The sequence below is a fragment of the Styela clava genome, chromosome 5, assembly GCF_964204865.1.
Source record: "Styela clava chromosome 5, kaStyClav1.hap1.2, whole genome shotgun sequence".
NCBI classification, from domain to species: domain Eukaryota; kingdom Metazoa; phylum Chordata; class Ascidiacea; order Stolidobranchia; family Styelidae; genus Styela; species Styela clava.
This window is the reverse complement of record NC_135254.1, coordinates 6,827,795-6,849,898: the sequence shown is the minus strand read 5'-3', so window position 1 is coordinate 6,849,898 and position 22,104 is coordinate 6,827,795. Positions and strand designations below refer to the sequence as shown.

General features: G+C 35.0%; 1 protein-coding gene and 1 long non-coding RNA gene across 2 annotated transcripts in view; one reads left to right on the top strand and one right to left on the bottom strand.

Moving 5' to 3' along the window:
• Positions 1-1,970: 1,970 nt before the first annotated feature.
• LOC144422821 (uncharacterized) overlaps positions 1,971-22,104 on the top strand; it is a 58,915-nt gene continuing 38,781 nt past the window's right edge. Inside the window, exon 1 of the long non-coding RNA XR_013475398.1 lies at positions 1,971-2,404. This is a non-coding gene — a long non-coding RNA (uncharacterized LOC144422821). The remainder of the gene's footprint in view (positions 2,405-22,104) is intronic.
• The window catches only part of LOC120344257 (E3 ubiquitin-protein ligase rnf213-alpha-like), a 48,085-nt gene continuing 33,403 nt past the window's right edge, over positions 7,423-22,104 (bottom strand). Inside the window, exons 36-50 of the mRNA XM_078112672.1 lie at positions 17,902-21,918; positions 17,353-17,816; positions 16,758-16,911; positions 16,071-16,234; positions 15,489-15,601; positions 15,138-15,231; positions 14,287-14,398; positions 13,818-13,984; positions 11,112-11,274; positions 10,719-10,763; positions 10,207-10,287; positions 9,519-9,647; positions 9,253-9,445; positions 8,773-8,908; positions 7,423-8,159 (exon numbers count right to left, since the gene is read on the bottom strand). Of these exons, the coding sequence (XP_077968798.1) occupies positions 8,012-8,159; positions 8,773-8,908; positions 9,253-9,445; positions 9,519-9,647; positions 10,207-10,287; positions 10,719-10,763; positions 11,112-11,274; positions 13,818-13,984; positions 14,287-14,398; positions 15,138-15,231; positions 15,489-15,601; positions 16,071-16,234; positions 16,758-16,911; positions 17,353-17,816; positions 17,902-21,918 (6,180 nt within the window). The 3' untranslated portion in view covers positions 7,423-8,011. The remainder of the gene's footprint in view (positions 8,160-8,772; positions 8,909-9,252; positions 9,446-9,518; positions 9,648-10,206; positions 10,288-10,718; positions 10,764-11,111; positions 11,275-13,817; positions 13,985-14,286; positions 14,399-15,137; positions 15,232-15,488; positions 15,602-16,070; positions 16,235-16,757; positions 16,912-17,352; positions 17,817-17,901; positions 21,919-22,104) is intronic.

The following is a 22,104-nucleotide window of genomic DNA, read 5'->3' as shown; positions in this document are numbered from 1 at the left end:
TTCACGAAAATCCGAGATAGACTATGCTAAAATTAGCTAACAGTAGCTGTAAGCGACACGTAGTTGAATATTTTAACAAAAATGACGATTTGGAACAAGTAAACCAGTTTGTAATCGTCCACTCTCCACAAAACTCTCAAAATAAATATTAAAATTTATAGAGATTTTTTCTGGGGTCAAGGGTCAGTGAAACGTTCATTAAACAAACAAGAGAGCTATGCTCAAATATATGGACACCCAGTGGCAATAATTTTGATGACGTCATAGCGAAAAAAAGTAATAGCCTTCTGGAGAAAAATTTTATCTTTAACCACTGAAAATATCAAAGCAATTGGTCCAGTATTCGAAGAGAAAAGCGATTTTTTAAAAATGGAGACGGAGACAAATAACAATAACAACAAAATTTTGAAACGATCGTTATGTCCACTTCGTGTCCAATAAAGAATGGTCAAGCATTACTATTCAACACTTGGTGGGGAATAGAAACGCAACATATATATCATATGTAACGGCAAACTGGAACAAGTAAATAATACGTAAAAATAAAAAACATTCGAATAACGGAAAATAAATATTTATTCACATGTCTTACTTATCTGGTTCGACGTTTCTAAACTTACTTTCTCACTTAATTCGTAACCTCCCATCTGTAACTCGAAATAAATCCGTAAATTACGTGCACGCCTAATGGCTAAGGACCTTTTCCCGAGCATCGTTTTCCTTGTTTACTTCGTGACATTGGCCAATCAGCAAGATGCAAAAAATGACGTAACAATGCCCCCTTTTCGCATCCGCTCAGACACTTTTCTCACTCAGACAGATTTTCAAGTGTGGTTGTAAACATTACCTCGTTTTCGCGTTTTTGAACTTTATTACTTAGTTTTCAGTTGTGTTTCGGAAAATTAAATATAAATCAGATAATTAAAAGATCACTCTGTCTTCCTAGGAGTTTTAATTTGATTGCAGTAATAAAAATTAGTGTAGAAATAGCTGTGATAGACTAGCCTGAAACTCTTTACCGGTACTTTCAAAAAACAGATTGTTGTATTCGATAAATCATAATGATGGTTTGTAACACATAACCCATTTTACAGGCGCCAACTCGCAAAAGCACTCTTAAAATGGCCCCGAAAATTTTGCGAAGGTAAAGTATGGGAAAAATTTTTCGGGGGTCAAAGGTCGGGGAAAGGTCCATAACTTGCTGGGGATAGGATATAAAATGGTTGCATCAATATGTATTGTTATGTTGTTCATTTTGATGCACTGTTTTAGATTGAGTAATAATAACTGTATAGGTATTTCTTAAACATGGTGGCAATGATAGCGATTCTGGCACGGGAATATTGTGCGCCATTGCTTGCATTATTTGATTTGTGACGCCAAATATAATACAGGCGTCAATATACGTCTCTGGCGTTGATCCTATTTATCTTTGTTATGTCACAGATATGGTTTCGGTTCGGTGCTGTGGTGAATAATTTAAAAGACTCAAGACTTCCGAATTGGTTGTTTACTGTACAATTCAACACCTAAAACAGCAAAAAAAAAAGACGCAAGAAAACGGGACCGACTTCCAGCCCAGCGGCCGGAGAAGAGAACTAGATATATATTTTCTCCCATTTGTGGTCTGAGTATAGACCCCAGACCCGGCTAAAACCTACTCAAATCCAAGGTCTTGTGAAACGCATACATAGAAATACATTATATTATACAAATAGGGACACTATGGTATTTTTAAATGGCGGATAGCCTAAAATTTGAAGATTACGTACATGTTAACCAGTTTGTAAGCGAAGCTAGCGAACTTAGTACCGACGTAGGAAGAATATTTCCGTAAGGCGCCAGGCGTGGTGGAAACATTATTACCACGCTTCACTGAAAAGCCCGCCAATTCTTGTAGCCCGTAAACCAGGCTGCGGCCTGCGGTGGGTTCTTTTTTCCTGCCTGTCAAGAAAGTCGACTTTGATTTCGCTATGGCGGTACCGGCACTATGCTTGTTGGTTTGAATATTGTTGTTTGTTTGTTTTATGTCATTATATCTATATCGTACATTGATTTTAAAACAATTAATTTAACCGTATTTGTACGCATATATTGGTACAATTTAGCTTTGTAACTAGTATAACTGCGCACGGTAGTAGCCTAGTCTAACTGCACTGGTCACAAAGATTTGATCGGCACGATAATTAGTGGCCAGGTTAACGTACTTATTTAGTCCGTGAGAGATCCGCAAATGCAGAATTGAATAAACGTGCCGATACGCCAGTCTGTACATTGCTGGATATCGCATTCGTGACTTAACTAGGGAAAATTTGGGTAGCACAGAAGGCTTACAAATATGCGGTTCTGATGAATACCGATACCGTACATCTGCCAACAGACAGCACGACTGCATGAACACAAGGTTAGTTTCATTTCATTATTTATTTTATTCCTGCCAATGTGTGATGGTATAGATTAGAAAACCTTCAATCACGGGCTTGTCGGCCTGGCCTTCTTATGCGCGGCGGTGCGGCTCAGCGTTAGGAATACGCTTGCCACCGCAACTCTGCGGGGATAGTTATGTGCGAGAGGAGGGTGGTTCACGTAACTGCTGGTCGGTTGCGGCTCAAGTCCATGCTTCCGAAAACAAGTAACTAACTGATCCCATATCCGACATGGAATGGTAACCGGACGAGAGGCCATTGTTCCCCATTAGGTCAAGCCGTCTTATCGGCTTAAGTATAAATATTTGAATCCTATCCTATTTCTGTCTGTGGCTTACGCAGGGGCGGGCACTTTACATAATTTAAGAGGGCGAACTTGGCTGGCCAGCCAAAACAACACCGTGCCATTTATCGTTAGTAACAATAACCTTTCGATGTCATTCTCTTATTATCAAGTAATAGCATTGCATTTTACCGCTCATATATCCTGTAAATAGGCCACTTTGCCTGGGCTGAATTCCGCGAGAATTACCCCACGACTCTTGCTAACAAACAGAAACGACAAATTGGAGGAGTAGTATTTGGGTACGTTCTACTTCTAATCTACTTCTAAAGCGCACAAACACCGCTTTGTAAAATTAGAAATGTCAAGCAAGGTAACAAATTATTGTGCGAAATTTTTCCCAAATTTTAGAAAGGAATTATTATTAGTAGAATTGCCATTATTGCCAATTTATTAAATCATCATTTAAACTCCAAATAACAAACTTTGACTTTCGCCGTTGCGTAAGAATGGATCCTTGTAAAAAAGGAGAACGGGTGGAAATAGCTCACCAACATTAGAATGTCCAGCGTGTTGAATGCCTTTAAATAATACCCACATTTTACTACTTATCCATACTATGTTTCCTGAAGAAATGAACGCTCTATGATGAGTACCTGAAAGACAAATCAATATTTAAAGTGTTTACCTACATACATTTGAGACATCCAGTATATTAAAAATACCTGGTCTTCGACAATTGGGTAAAATATTTCATTCGGTAAAAATATCCTATTTTGCCACCCTTGCCACTCTTCAATCACGCCAGTAATCTGGCGAAACGCCTGGTAGTCAAAACACTGATGCAATGAAACGTTATAAAACTTTCATTAATTCAGTAAATCGCACTACTTCACGAAAGCGTGGTGGAATTGACGATTATTTGAAATCTCGAACACAAAAACGGTCATCTTTTTCGGATAGTTTCTGCGGTCTGAAAAGTCGAATAATAGTAGTAAATGCTATGATCTTTGCCATCAAATTACGCTCGGGTCTTGCACGAAATTCGTAGCGTAAAAAGATACGTCCAGCGGTGAAAATTGTTCATAAAAAATTTAAACCTATTTAGTGTTTTCAGCAATAACAATTAATTGTTGTAATGAAATACAGTTTGTTTGTCTCTTTCATTTCTCTCGAGATGAAGTGCCGAGATGATTTTGGCAATGGAAGAACCTGGGAATTGTAACAACTAACAGAACTGAATTAGGTTGTGCGAAAGTGAGAATATATGTGATAATAATAAGGGAGTAACACAAAACGGGGAAGGGCGAGCAAAGTCGATTTATTCTGATGGGTATAAAATAGGTTATACTTTCTCTCCCTTTTGGCAAATAATTTGAATAATAATAATACAGAAATAGTAATAATGGAAACGACTATTTCAGAAAATGATTTTCTGTTGCGCAAGTTATTCAGTGCAAGATCGATACATTTGAAGTGTCTTGTCGTATTATTTTAATTCTGCTCAAGGTAGCTCACGGTTGCGTCGATTTAACTAGAAATGAAAACATTACTTGTCTAAAATACCACGGCGATCAGCGGACATAGAATGTGTAGTAAACTGCCCGATTATAAATAATTTTTGATTGTAATTTTGTGATCTTTCGAAGTCGTTATCGCCCTTACAAATACCAAGATCCACAATAGAATCTAATGAAATACTATTCACGGTAACTTAAGAATAGATAAGAAGTAACATCGCGGGCAGAATTGACTGTTTCAGTGTCAATGACTATTAATTAAATATATTTCAAAATGTTCCAACATAATATATGCCATAGACACGCGAATTTTGGAGATATACAGTGTTTGGAACTTCGTTTTTATTTGTGGCCGCTTTATTGTGTTTTTCATTTAATGACGATTTTACTGGCTCGGTTGCTTCTGCATGCAATATAAAAAGGTAAAAGCAATCAACTCAATCTCTGTTCATATTCAGAACTGTCTGGGGGCTGAGGTTTTTGTGAATATGGCTATTATATTACGGAGGTTTGGGGCAAGAAGGGAATTGGACATAATTTTGTTTAGGGATGGATAATAGTGGATATTATATCAATGCATGTTTTTCTGCAAATCTGTACCAATTTCTATATGTTTTTTTACCTTTTCGGGTATTCGATTCGGACCGCGCCTAAATTTTTTATTTTGGATCATTAGCCACACTTTGAAGTTTTCTTTAATAAAATCACTCCTATACATTTAAATATATATGAAAAGAACTATAACGCCATATTAAACAGCTAATTATAGCTAATAATAAACATTAGTTCCCCCCATGAAGTGTGTGTGTTAAGGATGGCGGAATATAATTTGGGAAAGTCCGGACCCAAATATTTTTGAAGTTTGGTATGCGGATCTTCGGTAAAAATAGTTGAGTAGCCCTGTAGGCTGTAGCTCACAAATTTTGTGGACTTCTTAATAGTTCTTATGTTTTGATTGATGTAAAAGAGTATAAAGATCAAAAGAGCGGAGCGAAGTACTCATTTTTTATGAATTATTTTATCATAGAAGTCTTTCAGCAATTAATTATGGTATTTGAGTACCGGTACCATGTATATATTGTTTATATGTGTACTAGTGGTATATGGTATTAATTATGGTGTTTGGGTAGTGGGTACCATGTATATTTTGTGCATACCGGTATGACGTGTACTAGTGGTATTATGTTATTTATTATGGTATTTGTATTTGGGTACCATGTATATTTTGTACATATGTGTACTAGTGGTATTATGATATTAATTATGGTATTTGGGTACCATGTATATTTTGTGCATATGTGTATTAGTGGAAAGATCACCCTTAGTTTGTGATTGTAAAGTGGGTATATGTTGAAAAACAGTGCATAGTTTGCACTATAATCTGATAATTTACTCTTCTCATTCTAACACAGTAATCATCAAACAATTACTTTTTCAAAACTTCATTTATAAATATCATGTTAGATTTCCGTGTGCAATGAAAACATACAAGTAAAGGTTGCATGTCTAAAAATGACGATACATATTGGTAAAAAATTGTGGTTGAGAAAAGTTGGACCCGTTTGGGGGTATAAATGTATAATGAAGTGGTCGGGAACCCATGGCTCGCGAGCCATATATGGCTCTTTTGGTGTCCACATATGGCTCTCAGAAAAATCTAATATTCTAAGACTGAGCTTATCATTGTTACGAGATTTCAAACTCTATCATATCCAAATTTGGCAATAAAATTGCCAATTCGTTCGAGAGCGCGCGCCCAGCGCCTGTCTATGTTATGTAAGAGAATTACCAGACAGACATTGTGACTAAACTAAGGGATTCTGGAACATATTTTGTGACATCACAAAGCGATAGAGTCGCTAAGCAATAGAAAAAAGCGTTTCATCTGTTTGTACGTACCGCTTACAGTATTTGTCATATTTAAATCGAACTAGCAAAGCTTGTTTTTAAAATCCTACTGAGATGCCTAAACGAAAGAAGGGTAATGAGAATCGTTGATTTCAACTTGTGCTGCATGTGAGCAGCCGTTCGAGGCCCGCAGCGACACAACATACAGCATCGGAAGCCATATTAAATATATATTGACATTGTATGTGTTGACTTTTAAGTAAAAATTTCAGGCTTGATTAAGTGAAAAAATGCTATATGGCTCGCACGGAAATGCAAGTGAAAATATGTACCTCCTATGGCTCTCTTGACCAAAAAGGTTCCCGACCCCTGGTCACAGTAATGCTATATTGGAAAATGGTCTCATCAAGTTTCAGATATGCTATTAACAAAGCCAACTGACTATCAAATTTTTTTTTATCAGTTTAAACAAATAATGAATCTATATTTTCAGTTATTATTTTCTGAATTCAATTTCTATTATTAATGTAAGTTTCAAGGTTAAATTTTATATTGGAATTGTCTCATTTCTTATATCATAATAGGGTTTTGGTTCATTCAGTTTTTAGTGGAATAGTATAGCAAATTTAACAGTTTGGATTCTGAAGTCTCATAACATAGTTTTTTATTTATTTCCCTATTTTTCTGTTGCAGTAACTGAAGTATGTGCCCTTGAATTACTCAATGTAGCACTGTAGATCCTGCGGCGGCAACATAAGGGCCAAAATTGAGGGTTGCAAGTCTTGGCGTACATATTTCTAGAAAGTTAAAAACCGAACAGGTGGCCGATAAATCACAATTTATACACAAGTTAAGAAGACAACTCGACTTTTAATGTGACACTTTTTGTTGCATCACTCTTGATTGCTTTTTGATATTAAGTGGCATGCAAGAAGCCAAGATCAAAACATTTTCTAAATGAGCATCACTAACCCAATTTCTCAGCTGGTTCTTTGTAATGTTCATTTTTCGAAAATAATCGTTTACACACATAATTATGTACTTCCAAACATTGATGTGAATTTTTTTTCATGGTTTGTCAAATTTGAAGTTTTCTTTCAATAAGATACTTTTAATAAAAATCAGCAATGATACATCTCTTGAATAGAATAGATTGGCCCAATAGCAACTGGATTTTATACGTTCCAAGCAAGAAACTAAATAGTATTTCGGTAAAGAATGGTGGACTCCTATTGTATAAATCGACGAAACTTGCTCAACTACCGTACTTTGAGAATTAAAACTCTAGGTATATATCCAGGCAACTATTGAAACTAAATATGCAACTGCAATAAATTGCAAATAATAACACTAATCAAAATTTATTTCGGTGATCATAAAAATAATAGTATTCTCATATTATAAAGTACAATGCACAAATATGAACAAAAAGTTTGCTATCTGATAACCATGATCTCAAAAGTCTACATGATGGTAGAAACAGCAAATTAACTGCTTTATCTAACAACCTCAGTAGTAGGTTAGGTGTGAGAAAATTTGTCTCAACTCAAGTACCCACTTCATGTTCAACAATCACTAGAATATTATCAGTTTATTTGTCAAATAGATTCTGGCAAAATAAAAAATCAAAGATATTAGCTGACAATTTGTAACACTATACTATTGTCACTGTAAATCAGTATGGATATAATAATCATGGAGACCCTAAAATGCCTCCTAATAGGAGGAAATATATATAATTGGCAATGTCATATTGCTATTAATGAGAAGTTTTTTAATATGACATCAAGAATAGGAGAGATATTATATAGATATATATTAGATTATGTGTGGGCTAGATATTAGATATAGAGAAGTATATACACAATAGTTTTTATCAGTTATCAGTTGAAATCTGACATTATCACAAGATTACTACATATAATTTTCAGCCATCAGTTTAGCCCATTTTTATATTTCACTGCTCGCTTCATAAGCCAGCAAATGTGCCTAAAACAAATATCTGGTGGTAGTTTCAGGACTCCCTGTTCCATTCCACCGGTAAACGGCAGTGAGAATGAAGATAAAATGTCTCTAGCAAGGCTAAAATAGAAGCAAAAAAGTGTTAGAGATGATTACATATAAAAATACACACGGGCAGTTTACTCTATGCAATTTCTGTTTTTGCAGACTTGGTTATACTAGATGATGATATGGTATTATCCAAGTAGTAGATAGAAGGAATTCCCCCGTCTGTACCTATATTGACTGTACAATTACTTCGTTTATTGGCTTGTCTGTTTCAATACATTGAAACGGCAATATTTTGTCATCCACTAAGTTATAATTTACACTTTTATAGATGCCCTTTATAGATATATTTTTATATAAATGGAAGAATAGAAATAAATTCATAGAAGATAGTCAAAATTATGGTTTATTTCTGTAAATTTGACATTTCAGAAGCAAAATTTTGATTTGTGTCAAATTGCTATAGATTGCTATTTAAATTTTGCTGTAAAATAAGTGCATTTAGTAAAATCAATTACAAAACTGAATTATAGAATGTTCACAAGGTAATGTTTCGTTAAAGGCACATGGGCCTGAGAGGCCAAATTAAAATTTATTTTTATGTTTCTCTTTCCCTGCCATAGTTTTTACTTATTTAACCTTGTTTTGAGCAGAGGTATAACGAATTTTTTCAAGTAAAATCTACCTTTTATCAGGTAATGTACCAGGAATTCTCACAATCAATTGATTGAGTTGTTGTTGAAAAGAGCTCATGTTTATAATCTCAAATGCATCTTGTACTTCTTTGATTAGTTTCTCATCCTTGATTTCTTCTTGGGAACCTGAATATTATATAAATTGCAATACCACATATAATATACTTTATTATTAACAGCTGATAGAATTTTTACTATTAGTAGAACTTTAATACTCATGCTAATTATTATAAAAGATTAGCATCAAGCCTTGTCTGATACCTGCCAAAGTTATTTTGGCCAGCAAGTTTCAGTGAAGTGAATGAAGATACCGGTAATAGTCGACTCGGCAGTTTACTTCACTTTCTTATATTTGCGTTCTGCTTTCTTATTTATAATTGAATAGTAAAACGGTTGTCTAACATTTTTCCACTTTCTGTGCTTAGAATTAGTGATGCCATAAAGTCATTGCCATGAAATAATTTGAATACCTTCATTGAAGAGTTCTTTGTATGGATCCAGGCCCCGGGTAATAAATAATAACGAACGGTGCCAGGAAAGTCTTGAATACAAGGCCAGTATGTGTTCTATTTTGATCATAGTTGGAATAGCTGACAAATCCGAAGACGAAACATGGAGCCTTTCGCACAGAAATTTGCGAATCGTGTCATCCTTTATTTCTTCCTATAATTATATATAAATATTTTGTGAGACGTGTTTAGGTCCAAGTTGTTGCAACTTAATAATAACAAGTTACCTCCATTCCTAGCTGTTGTGTGCCAATAACAGCAATACCTGTAGCTAGAGCTCTCACTCCTGAGTATACAGCGATAGAGTATGACGAAGTCTCATCCACAGCTTCGACGAGGTTAGCAGGCAACGATTTCTGAAAAGAAATGCTTTTACACACTTGAACTCAAAATATTGCATTTAATATTTATCGATCTTGATCGGTAAGTATGTTGATAGGTAATTGTCTGTTAGATACACGCAATATCTCACGAAAGCGAGGATGAATCTGCTCCAAATTTTGCATGTGCATTCATCATATCTCGGACCAGAAGCTTCTTGATTGTGGATGAATTATGTTGTATAATTAGCGAGTTATTAATTAATTAGTGATGGGAGACGCGATGTCGCTATTGACTCAAAGCGAAGGATACACACCGCTTGATCGCTATCTTGTTTAGTTTCCAAGTTCGACACTCTACTAACAATGCACGCCAGGAATGGCTGATTCGAATTGTTTCGGTGTTCAAACTTCCACTTTCCAATTTATTCGTCAATTATTACTCATTTATAATCACCATCTCCAAGTTTGGATACATATATATCTCCAATTCTGGAGAACAAACACATCCTGGAGGTCAATAGATTATGTCCACTTGCCACGACCGAATCCCCAATTTAAAAATGAAATTTATGAATTGAAGAAATTTAATCACCTGTGGGAATCTTTCGCAAATTAGTTTCCATTCTGTCTCAATCCCTTTGCACTGTGTGTACCATACCATGAGAGGCAACGTCTAAAAAATAGCCTAGTTGTAAATAAGTTGGCTTTCAAAGCCTCGCTGGTGGAGGTTCTATAAACTTGTTTTATAGAAAAGTTTAAATAGTGGATATAAATGCTTTATTATCTAATAATCGGCAAAGAGTACAATCTATGAGACGCCATGTTTTAGATTAGAATGGTGCAATGTACGGGATGTGGCCCACAGAACTTATTTACATGGCTCAAAAGGACATGGTATCCCATTATGTTTTTTCTTATTTTTCACGATCGGCGTTTTTGTATTGTGGAATAAAAAGTCATTTGAGAGGGACTCAAGAGCGGGATAATTTTGTAGAATTTCCATGTTGTGATTAATTATGTAGTTATGGTAGTTCAAATGTCTACCGGTAAAAAGGAAATATGTCCTCCTTTTTGTGTATCTCTTTACGACTATATTCAATTTACCTTGGAATTTATTTTTCTTTTATGCTTCAAGAACTTTTCTTGCACCTTAAAAGCATTTTAAAAAAAAATTAATATATTATTCAAGAAGTTAAAATACCAAGTGATGGAAGACCATAAAAATTTTCTTTGATGCAAAGTGAATTCACTGATCATTTTGCTAAACTGCTGTTAATGAGACGAATCTATTTTTTTTTTCAATTACCAAATCATTCGCTTCCAAAGTATCAGGAAATGTCTCCCACAAGGTTATTGCTGTTAAAATTTTGTACTATCCTTGCGCTCCCAATTTTGCTTTTGCAATTGATGCCACCCCTTGAGTTTTTTTATGTGAATGGGTGTCAGCAAATGCTGTAACACCAGCATTCTAGCATTTATCCGTTATAAAAATCATACCAGTTTGTTGATTGCTTCAAGATTGTACGTGATTCGATGTTCCAATCCCATCGCGTCCTGCCTTATGTCATACTTTGCATGCATTTGTACCAGTGGAAGTATATCACGATTTATGTCAATACTGACTATATGAGTGGGTAACAGTTGAGAAACGTCTATCTCCCTGTAAACAAATGTGGAGAAAATGTAATTGTGTAGTTAGTCAAGATACAGAATGTATTTTCAAACAGATTATGGCGCGTTGTGATGGTCTAGCACCGTGGTTCTCAAATGGTGGGGCACACCCCACAAGGGGGTGTGGTGTGGACAATTTTCAAGGGTGTGGGAAGCTAATAAAAAATAAAAATATCGTTTAGATTTGATCTTGCCCGCCTTATTTGTTTTTAAAACTTATCTTTTATTTCATTATTTGCATTCCATTCACACAATTTTTGAATAAAAGATATTTTCGCATTACTATCCGTTATTACTAGTTATTTTTGAGGTTGGGCACAAGACTTGACGAATTCTAAATAAGGGCGTGGTTTAAAAAGTTTGAGAACCACTGTTCTAGCAGTTGAAGCATCAGTCCTGATTGTGTTGCCATGACAGATATCAGTGGTTGCTTTTACAATGCTCTGTCCACTTGTTTGAAATGGGCTTTCAAATTTTATTATATTCTCAGTAATCTTAAGCCTACAAGAGCATGAATTCTAACATGCCAGGCACTGCAGCCATGTATGCGAAATTACCGTATTGCCTTTAGGGATTTAACATTTGAATGTGCTGGATCAGATTTTTCTCCCAATGCTTTTTCTTGATGTACAAGCAGTCACTGATGTGGGTAGGCGGGGGGTGGGGAGGGGATGTGTAATCTGTGATGCCAACATATCTAATGCTAAACCGCGGTGGTCCATATGAGGACTCCCCAAACTAGGGGCTAGGGTTAAATAATTTTGGGGGCTGCAAAGAAAACATAAATTTTACACAACTGAATCCATTGTATTAAACATATATTATTAACCTTTTGAAACGAGTTGGAAAGATTTTTTGCTATCAACTACGTCAAAAAAATATTTGCGCTGTGAACTAGATTCTTATTTAAGAAGTAGGTCTTATATTAAAATCATTTTTTGAGGTTAAGATTAGGTCGCATTTTCAGACTAGGTCCTATTTTCGGGGAAATACGGTAGAATCATTGCGCTTGCAAAACAATGCCTATTCTGATTGTAAAACCCCATTTACGCGATTTCCCGAAGATGATTTGCTGAGTGCGCCTCGGAGATTAAGATATTTCTGTTAGATATTACCGTTCTCAACCTGTGCTACTCGTACCACTAGTGGTACGCGGGAGATTTTCAAGTGGTACGCGAGCAGTTTTAAATTATTGCAACAATTAACCTTTCAGTTGGTTAAAATATGCCGGGAACGCTTTATCTCCCTTACTGTATGTATTCGCTGAGTGTTTATGGATGTTTTCCCAAGCTTCAGTTTCCTTGTTTATTTCCGTAACTATAACCAATCAGCAATAAGTCAATAATGATGCAACAGGTAACAATTGCAATTTCTGCAACCAGTCGCTCAGACAATTCTGTCAGTTTTCAGTTGTGTTTCAAGAAAATAAATGTGAATTACTAACTTAATTGTCCTTATGTCTTCCGCGGAACTTTAATTTAGTTGCAGTAGATGAAAATGAATCTCGCAAATGCTGCAATGGACAAGGCTAAACTTAGCTATATATATCAGTATCTGCAAACGGCACATGGTTGAATAATTTCAATACAAATGATGGTTTCAAACACGTAAACCAGTTTATATGCGCCAACACATCAAAACACTCTCAGAATAAGTATAAAGTTTGCAATAGTAAATTATAGGGATAACTTTTTCCGGGAACAATGGTCGAGGAAATGTCCATAGCGCTGGCACGCTACCATTTCTTTTCTTCATAGATCGCACTCGCCTGCTATTGCCCACCTTAAATGAAGCAATATGGGCATGTTTTTGACGGTTTTGCGTGTTACGCCACAAGGGATGTAGTGCCGCATTATAAAATACTCCCACGTTTCTTGTGTCTTTTTCCTCATGCCAAAAAAGTGGCTTTGTCGGTGGTACGCGGCCATAGTAAAAAACAGTGAAGTGGTACGCGGTGTGTAGAAGATTGAGAACCACTGTTGTAAATGCAAACCGAGCTTAGCGAACATGAGTGAAAGGAAAACCTGAGATAAGGAAGATAAGTTTCTGCCCTTATTCTTAAGGCCTACATGTTTATAAACGATGAAAAAATTGTATTTTATTTAAAGGCAGCAATTTTCGTGTGGGTGCCCTTTGAGTTTTTTCCCTGATAATTTGGCGACGCACGAACCGCTGCCTTGTGCTAAATTTGTTCATTGAGAGTGAGTGAGTAATATTGCCAGATGAAGATCATGCCTTTGGCCAGATATCGTAATTCATAATCATTGAGGCCTGTATTAACAAACATTGAGCAGCGACTCGACCTATATGCAGCAAAATGCAGTCACACCCATCACACTGAATTTTTATTTAACGTTAATCTGAGTAAACTTTTGTTATAGAGTAGGCCTAGTGAAAGTTGAAAACGAACTGCCGCGTAAAATTTTAATATATTCAGAGGGGCCGTGAGGTCAAAAGTTTAAGAAGCCCTGGTCTCTGTATAACACATCGCATGAAGAAGGTAAATATGGGAATAGAATTTATCTTCCAAACCTTAAATTTTTATCTTGTTGGGTTTCCAGAACTTGGTTTTGGATGTTTGTTATGTGTTGAACAATTTGTTTTGCACCTTCTCCCTCCTTAGTGTTGGACGGTAGGAAATATATAATTGGACTTGTCAAAGAAAGTTTGCCCGCTTCATCAGAAAGTGAGGGAAGTATCTGAAAAGAGTTTATTTACTTCTAATGTTTGCAATCCTTCCATAACAGAAGACTCATAATTTATTGAATGTTAATAAGGCCGTCTTTCCTGATATGTATGACTAAATTTTTTTTAGATATATGTTATGTAAACATGTGAGCTATATTCCTTGCACAGTTTTCTACACACACTTGTTCAGGACATAATAAATGTTAAAGAATTGGCCTGTGACTCTGAAGACTATGCCCAGTCTGGAGACTGGTAAACCAGTGTATCTCAAAGTGTGGGCCGTGAAGCGGCGTACAAACATACATTACTTCACCTTGTTATAGATGGAAATATACTCTTTTGCAACTTTTTCCTCATTTTCATCATGTAAAATAACTCCAATACATGTTCTTTCGCACTCACTTAGAGATTTTTTGTACTGGCATCTGAATCAAAATTAATTGAGTAATACTGGATAAGCATGTCATCTAGCGTTGCACAATATAGAACACGCATGCCCAATGGGCACGCTGTAAGCTCGAATGGGCCTGTGAACGGTTTAATAAAAGTAATCCTTGCTTTAATAAAATAAATCCTTATAATTTTATATGGAAATAAACTTAAATCAACATGTTTATTTACACCAATGAAGTCAAACCTATTACGTTTTATAGAAAAAGTTCATTATTTTAATTTTACTCTCAAAAATGCAAAAAAATCTTGATTTATCAAGTTGCAAGCATGTACAATTGTGAACAATGATTCTCAACCATGAAAAAAAAAATAGTATAGACTCTGTTAAAAAAAAAACATTTCAATTTAGTGATGTGCATCCCGATTTCTCTTATAAGCTTATTTATATTTGATCCATTAAGTACATATGATTAATTAAAGCAGTAGTTTTTCAGGACATGGAATTGTTTCGGTAAATAGTTATTTGTTATTATGTGTTTTATTTACAATACCAATAATTATATGAATATGGCGTGGCTTACGACAAAATTATTTTTAGAATTTTGGCCAGATTTGTGCACCCCTGATTTAGGGTGTTCAGGGAGTTTTGTAAACAAGAGCGTACACTCGAGAGCTACGTAAAATTATCATGCATTTCAAAATCTGTATATTAGCACTAAAGTATAAGAATGAAACATGAGAAACTAATTTAGTAATTTTAAAATACTGTACCTTTTTACTAGCATATTTTGAAACTTTAAGATCAGGTCCAGCTTTTCCAGTGATTCAAAATTCTCAGTCTCAAGGACATATTTTAGTGTTCTTGCTATGAAAAAATATTTATCTGATAATATTTTCCGCTCTTGCCATATCAGTTTATTTATCATATCTCTCGTAGTATCACTGCAAATCTATCGCATGCTGACAAGTAGATTCTACAGTCATTTTGACTGAATTGTTTTTCTGTTATTGGAAGAAATATTCTGACAAAGCAATGTCACAAGTCCTTTGATAAGTAGTTTAACGATTTAATACATACGGTAATAGGTGATTCAAGAGCCCGAACTCATAAAAGTTACAAACCCTGATCTGAATGGTTCATATCTTTTTTCACTTGCTCAATACTGCATGGTATTGTATATTCTGCCAATGCATTCTGAAATGAATTTTGTTGGGGCAGGTCTTCGTTTATCAGGCTGTAAAGTGATTATTCATATAATAGATAAATCAAAACTTCATACGCTGACATATTTATGATCTACTTGGGGGCATAGTAAGGCAACTGGGTGAATAACAGTGAAATACAGCTTAATAATGTTATGTATACATGCCCCAGCAATTGGTACCTAAACTGGGAATAATTTAACAACAACCCACGTAGCCATGCCCACCACTGGGTCAGCTGTACCAACAGCCCTCTATCGAACAGCAACATAATTATTGACTTGCCAGCCTATGCCGCGTGTATGCGGGAGGTAACGTTACACCAACGGCTTGTAATCTTGATATGGCGAGAATACTCGGGGTTAACTTTGTATGTATGGCCAGTGCTGGGCGAATATAGTCTGGAACAATGCTGAAGGATTTTAAGGGATAATTGGAACTTTCCTTTTAGTGATTCCAATTTTGGTAATCAACAAAGGAGAAAAATTTAAATATGCTTACTTGTAAACAGGCATCAAAATTTTTTTTGATGTCTCTTCAGCCATTTTTGATAAAGCTTCTCTATTTTCAAAAATCTCTTGGAAGTATTGGACGTAAAATGCTTGAATCCATTTTTTTCTGTCCACATCGGTAGCCCAGCAAGTATGACCTTGAGATTCCATGCCCTGTAATAAAAAGGAAAGGGTTAAAACTTCTTCAGATTCAAAATGTTATAACTGTATATTATTTATTTCTCATTTGCCTATATGCAGGATTCAATCCTAAGACCTTGTTGTTGGGCTAATGGGCTAGTAAGTAGGATACAGTTATTGCGAGTTTCTTGAGATCTTTTCTAAAAGTACTGGGAAAATATCTCGCTGTCATTTACTATCTTGGACAAAATTTTCTGTCTCCAAAAATGGAACATAATTTGGTCCTTTGTATTTTTGTTAACATACATTAATAATAAACCAGGGCTGATTGTTATTAAACTATTGTTATTGGTAGAACTTTTTTGATGAATTCTTTCGCTAATATAGACATTTTTGATTTGCTGAAATATGAATTTGTATATTATACTAAATTTATGTGAATATGGAACTCTAATTCGAATACGATATATCTAGAAATCATTTGCATTGTAACTAACCTTCATAACTATACATACTGTATCACAAGTAACACTTTGAATCTAAGATAAAAAATAACCTTTTTTGTGTCTGATATTCTGTGGAGAAGACCGAAGAAGAACAAAATAAAATCTTTCGTATCCTGATTTCCAACAAATTTCTTCAACGTATCTTCCAATTTTTGCAACAAATATCCACTGGTATCTATTTTTAAATCTGGATCTGAAAGAATCCTGTGTTAAAAAATATGGATTGTCTGATCAAATTGATCAAAAAATGTGTTTTTTACAGTATTTTATGTTTGATATAATAAACAATTATTGTAGTATCTAATTAATGTTTATACTGGCCCAGAAACATGCTTTATTATCTTGCTTGACTGCAATCCTATAGAGAGCACATCCGATAATATTGCAAGTGATTTCCTGTGTTTTTTGAATTTATGATAAATGACTGGTTTGCCACTGTTATATCGGACATGGTAGATTTGTTGGAAGTTTGCTAATTTTAGGTTCTACTATCAATAATCTTTCCCGAAAGGATAAATATGAAGCATGCTAACCTAATAAGGTAGATTGAGGTATATTGAGTATTATACTATTTTATACAACTGTTTTTATTCAGATCAGTTTTGGTCAATTCCACTCAATAAAAAGATATCGATAGTGACTTACTTTTTAACATTTCTCGGGTTTTTGGTATAGCCAATAAGAAGGCAACAATATAGTAAAACTTGTACAAATGATATTGTTTCTTGTGAAACTTCATATGAAGTATCTTCAAATATTTCTGCTGCTTTGATACTACTTGTTGAAGGTTTATCATTTGCCAAACTTTCCAGCATATCCATGAGATAGCAATTTTGTTGGACTAGGGCTTGAACAGACAGTGTCAGAAGTTGAATTAGGTATGAGTACTTTTTTCCAATGTTTGAATTTTTGTTTAGTATCGATTGTAAATCATGGTCTAGTTTGACACGTTCATCCAGGTTTTCGGGAGAAATAGCAGCACTTTCTGCAAGATCATTAGAACAATGATCCCCAGTTGGTTCATTCCATCTTAACACCACTGACCAAAATATGTCCAGAAATATAGACTGGCCATCAGTCTCTTCAGCTAGAGAAACAGGAACCAGTGCCTAAACATATTAAACACATAAGCTGTTATTAGTCTTTGCATTTTTCATTTAGTGTTCTGGTGAAATAGTTATTAAACTCACTTACCTTCGTTACATCACATCCCAAAAGCTGTTTGAACCAACTTATCCCATACTTGCGACATCCAACTTTTATTAAGAATAAATTCAAGTTTGAATATATTTCGTGACTTTTGAACATCTGTGTAACTTCATGTATAAGGCCCATGAATTCAGTATTTTCAAATCCGCCATGTAATCGTGACTGATGTATTTCCAAAGCAAGGACTCGCATGGATTGTCTCAGTGCTGCAAACGCTGACACAAAATCCATGCTATATTGTACAAGCTCACTCTGAAAAATTATTTTGAAGAAATTTTGAAAATGTTCGTTATAATTGACCCAAGCAGTTTGGCACTCCACTTTTTGTTCCATGATATAAAGTAGAACTCTCACAAAGTCTGTAAGCTTATCTTTGTCCAAGTTTTTCAATTTAATCTCAATTTTGTCTTTTATTTCGTTGTTTGTATTGCATTCCCTCAATAGCTCCAATAATATAAAACTTTTTGTATTGATATCCAAATCTAATGCCATAGTTTCCAAATGCTCAATTTCATCAGAATCATCAGATTCAGCATCTTCGTCAAGCGCATCAGATTGCCAATCTTCTTCACAGACTAACTCAAAAAAGAGACGCACCAAATCGTACCTTTTTTCAAATATTTTCATGCTACATACACTTTTTATAAATTCTTTAAAAAAGCTAGTGCAATTTGATTTGAAATCGTTTAATTGTTTTATTTCGTTACTCGGCACTTCCGCTGGTAAAATGTCATTGTCTTCTAGTTTGTCATCACATGTTATACATTTTTTAGGATCTCTGCTCAGAATTTTGTTTTTGTAACAAGTTTGACAGCAAAAATGACCACATTTCGAATGCATAGGCTGTTGGAATGGATCACCACATGAGCAATACTCACTCCCCCATCTAACTTTCATTTTTATGTTAACCATATCATAACATTTCTCAAGCATTCCACATATTGATAGCGTGTAATCTACCCAATAGTTGTCGTTGTCCTTGTCCTCTGATTCTTTAGTTAAAAATTTAGCTGCCCACACCAGGATTGGGACATATTTTTGAGGCTTTTCATTAGGTGTCAGTAATAACACAAGAATGTTCAGAAGGTAAATGGGATTCCAATCACACATCAAGTCAAGAATTTGTTTTGATTCAAGTGAAATTTTGATGGAGTTCAGAGTATGCTGAATGTTATTTGAGTTTTCAATCCACAACATACATTCTCTGGGATCACTTTCTGACATATTCTTGACATCATCTTCTAGTATAGTTATAGCAGATTTCAATGCAGATATGTGTATGTTTGATCCATGCATATCAACATCTTTGAGCCAAGTATCGACAACGTTGAGAATTGTAGGACATGCCACAAATACTTCCGACAGTTTACTCAAGTTTGCCTTGACTTTTCTGTATGCGATATATGCTGTAGAAATATAATGAGATGCTGATTGAGGTTCACTAGGAATCAGCTTGGCTTTGTGATAGTTGTTCAGCAATTGATTTGCGACTTCTTTAACCACTTTAATGGCAATATCACTTTCTTTATTCTTGTTACATTCATTTCCCGGTATATAATTAGTCTTCACCAGATCACGAATATAGCCATTTTTTATTTCCTCATAATATTTTGTACTTTCAATAGCTTCATATGCCCAAAAGTTTTGGAATACTTGTATTACTTTTATTTCTTCATTTTCTGAGTTCTCCATATCTTCCCATGTATTGTCAAGAAATTTAGTTATACAGAAGCTGAAGGGAATGTCACATAAATATGTTGGGCATGGATGGTTGGGTGTGACTGCTCTGAAATCATTTGAACTAATGCCTTTTGGTATATCAAGGGGAAAACAATCTAGTATTTTGAACCAAAGGTTCAACTTCCAATCCGACCTTTCCATAATATGATTCAAATTTCCATGAACGTCGACTGTACTGATGAAATGCGCTATTAAATTGGATAAAATGGTCTTGAACCGCAGGAGTAACGTGTTATAAAATGTTCCACTTTCCTGTAAGCTTTCCTTCTTCTTTGCTTCAAGAACCATCCAAATTGAATACTCAAACTCCGATTCAATAATTTTCAGTGCATTGTGGAATTTACACATCAACTTTTTTCTGAGCATTCCATTTTCTTCAAACATAGTTAGCAAAGATTTAAATCGTTGCAAATAACGTTGTTGTGCATTGCTGGACCCTTGTATTTTTCCAAATGCATTTCCCAGGCAATTTTGCAAAAATTTTGTGGTACGTTCTGGATCAGTTTCAAGCACATGAAATAAGTCAAGAAAATTTGACTTCATCAAATGACAAGATGGCAATAAAGCTGAACCAACATGTCTTACTTCATCCAAGTACACCAGTTGAAATTCTTCACAAATTTGAACTCTGACAGATTGAGTATAAACACTCCTTTCAACTGACCACAGTATGATAACAACAATTGGGATACGGAGATTCTCTTTGTTTTTGGAATCCCAAACATGCTTTGCAAATTCCATCAGTTCTCCATTCCGTTCTGCCTGGGGACACTGCAATATCAATACAGCACCTTGAGTGCAAGTTAGTTCCTCTTCAGAAATTTCCCTTTTGCAACGATTCAAAAAGCAGTCTAAGTCTTCTTCCAGTTGATGACGTGCTTCATAAGCTTTTAAATCCAGTATCATTACACTGTTTTTCGGAAGGTTAAGCTCTTTTTCAATGGACAGTCTACTGTGAGCAGGCAAAATGTTAGAAAAAGTTACAACTTCGAAAGAATGTACTTTGCTCTTATCTTGTAACGAATCTTTTAACATATCAGAAGAATGTACTTTGCTCTTATCTTGTAAAGCATCTATCAACAGATCCATCAAGTTGAAGTGAATATTGGATTTGAGATATCTGAGTTTATCCTCATTGTCGTCACCAAGGCGATAAATTGCATCCAAAGTGACTGTTTGCAAAATGGCTTGCTTTCCGTTTTTTATATCTCCATTGCTGCGTAAAATTGCGCAACTAGCAAAATCTTCCTGATATCCAATGAATATATCACTAAGTCTGAAATCTAGCGAGACAAATGTTTCCATCCAAGTTTTCAGGTCATTGGCTTTCGCAATATCAGAGTCCTTCAAAAGACATTCAGCATTTAAAAAATGCTTTTCCAGTCGATTGATCAGGGGTATAGGATATTCTTGAACCTTTTCTTTATTTTCAATAATAATGAGCCTGAAATTTTGATTTATGGAAGTTTTGACGCTATGGCCTTTGAAGCCGATATCGACGTAACGTTTATCACCAAGCGTAACGTAGTGTTGATTCAAAGCATCATAGAATGACTCATGAATTTCTGAAAGATTCAGAAGAACTACCGTTTCACCAGTTTCCATGTAGGTTTTGATATGTCTAACATTTCTGCAATATTCAGTGAAATTTTTATCTCCAGGGAAAGCTGAGCCAAATACAGGTTTCCATGTTCCTTGCTCTCCTATTATGCCCTTGAGCAAAATTGATATCAAGTTTAGGGATGCATGTGAATTTGTTTGCAACAACAAAAATCTACTGTCTGTTTCTCCAAGATTTTTTTCCACAATGCTTGTAAGAGGAATTGTACCTGGTTTAAATGTTGGGAACTTTTTTTGCAAATCTTGTTTGAAAACATTGGATACATCATGATCTGAACCACTAAAATTCCTTGAAATGGCTGTCCAAACTTTTAACACATCACTTGGATTGGGCTGAATGGATTTGATGAGACTATAGAAATCTCTTAGACCAAAAAACTCAATAGTTTGGTTTGTATATAGCTTCATGTAAGTGTTGGCCAATTCTTTTAACAAGCTTCTTGAATTTTCATTTATTGAGTCTTCGCCACATATGCTGACAGCACTATTGATCAATTCGTCTTGTTTTGGTGGACTTCGGAGAAGAAATAACCCACGGTTGAGTTTTGCTGGGTCCAAAGGCCAGTTAGAAATTCCATAAAATCCGCAATTTGTTTTGTCGTTTTCGACCACACGGTGTGAATCGAGCAATGGATGCAGAACCTAGAACAAAATTAACATAATCATTAGATCAAGGCATGGTTTCCAAGTTCTGTAAACTATTTACAATTACTGGTACACTTTTTTATAATTTATGAGTGGATAAGCGCACTTTTTTATGTTAGTGCTGTCTAATTTATTTGTATGAATTATGTTTCATATCCATAAGAAATAATTTGATTTTGATAT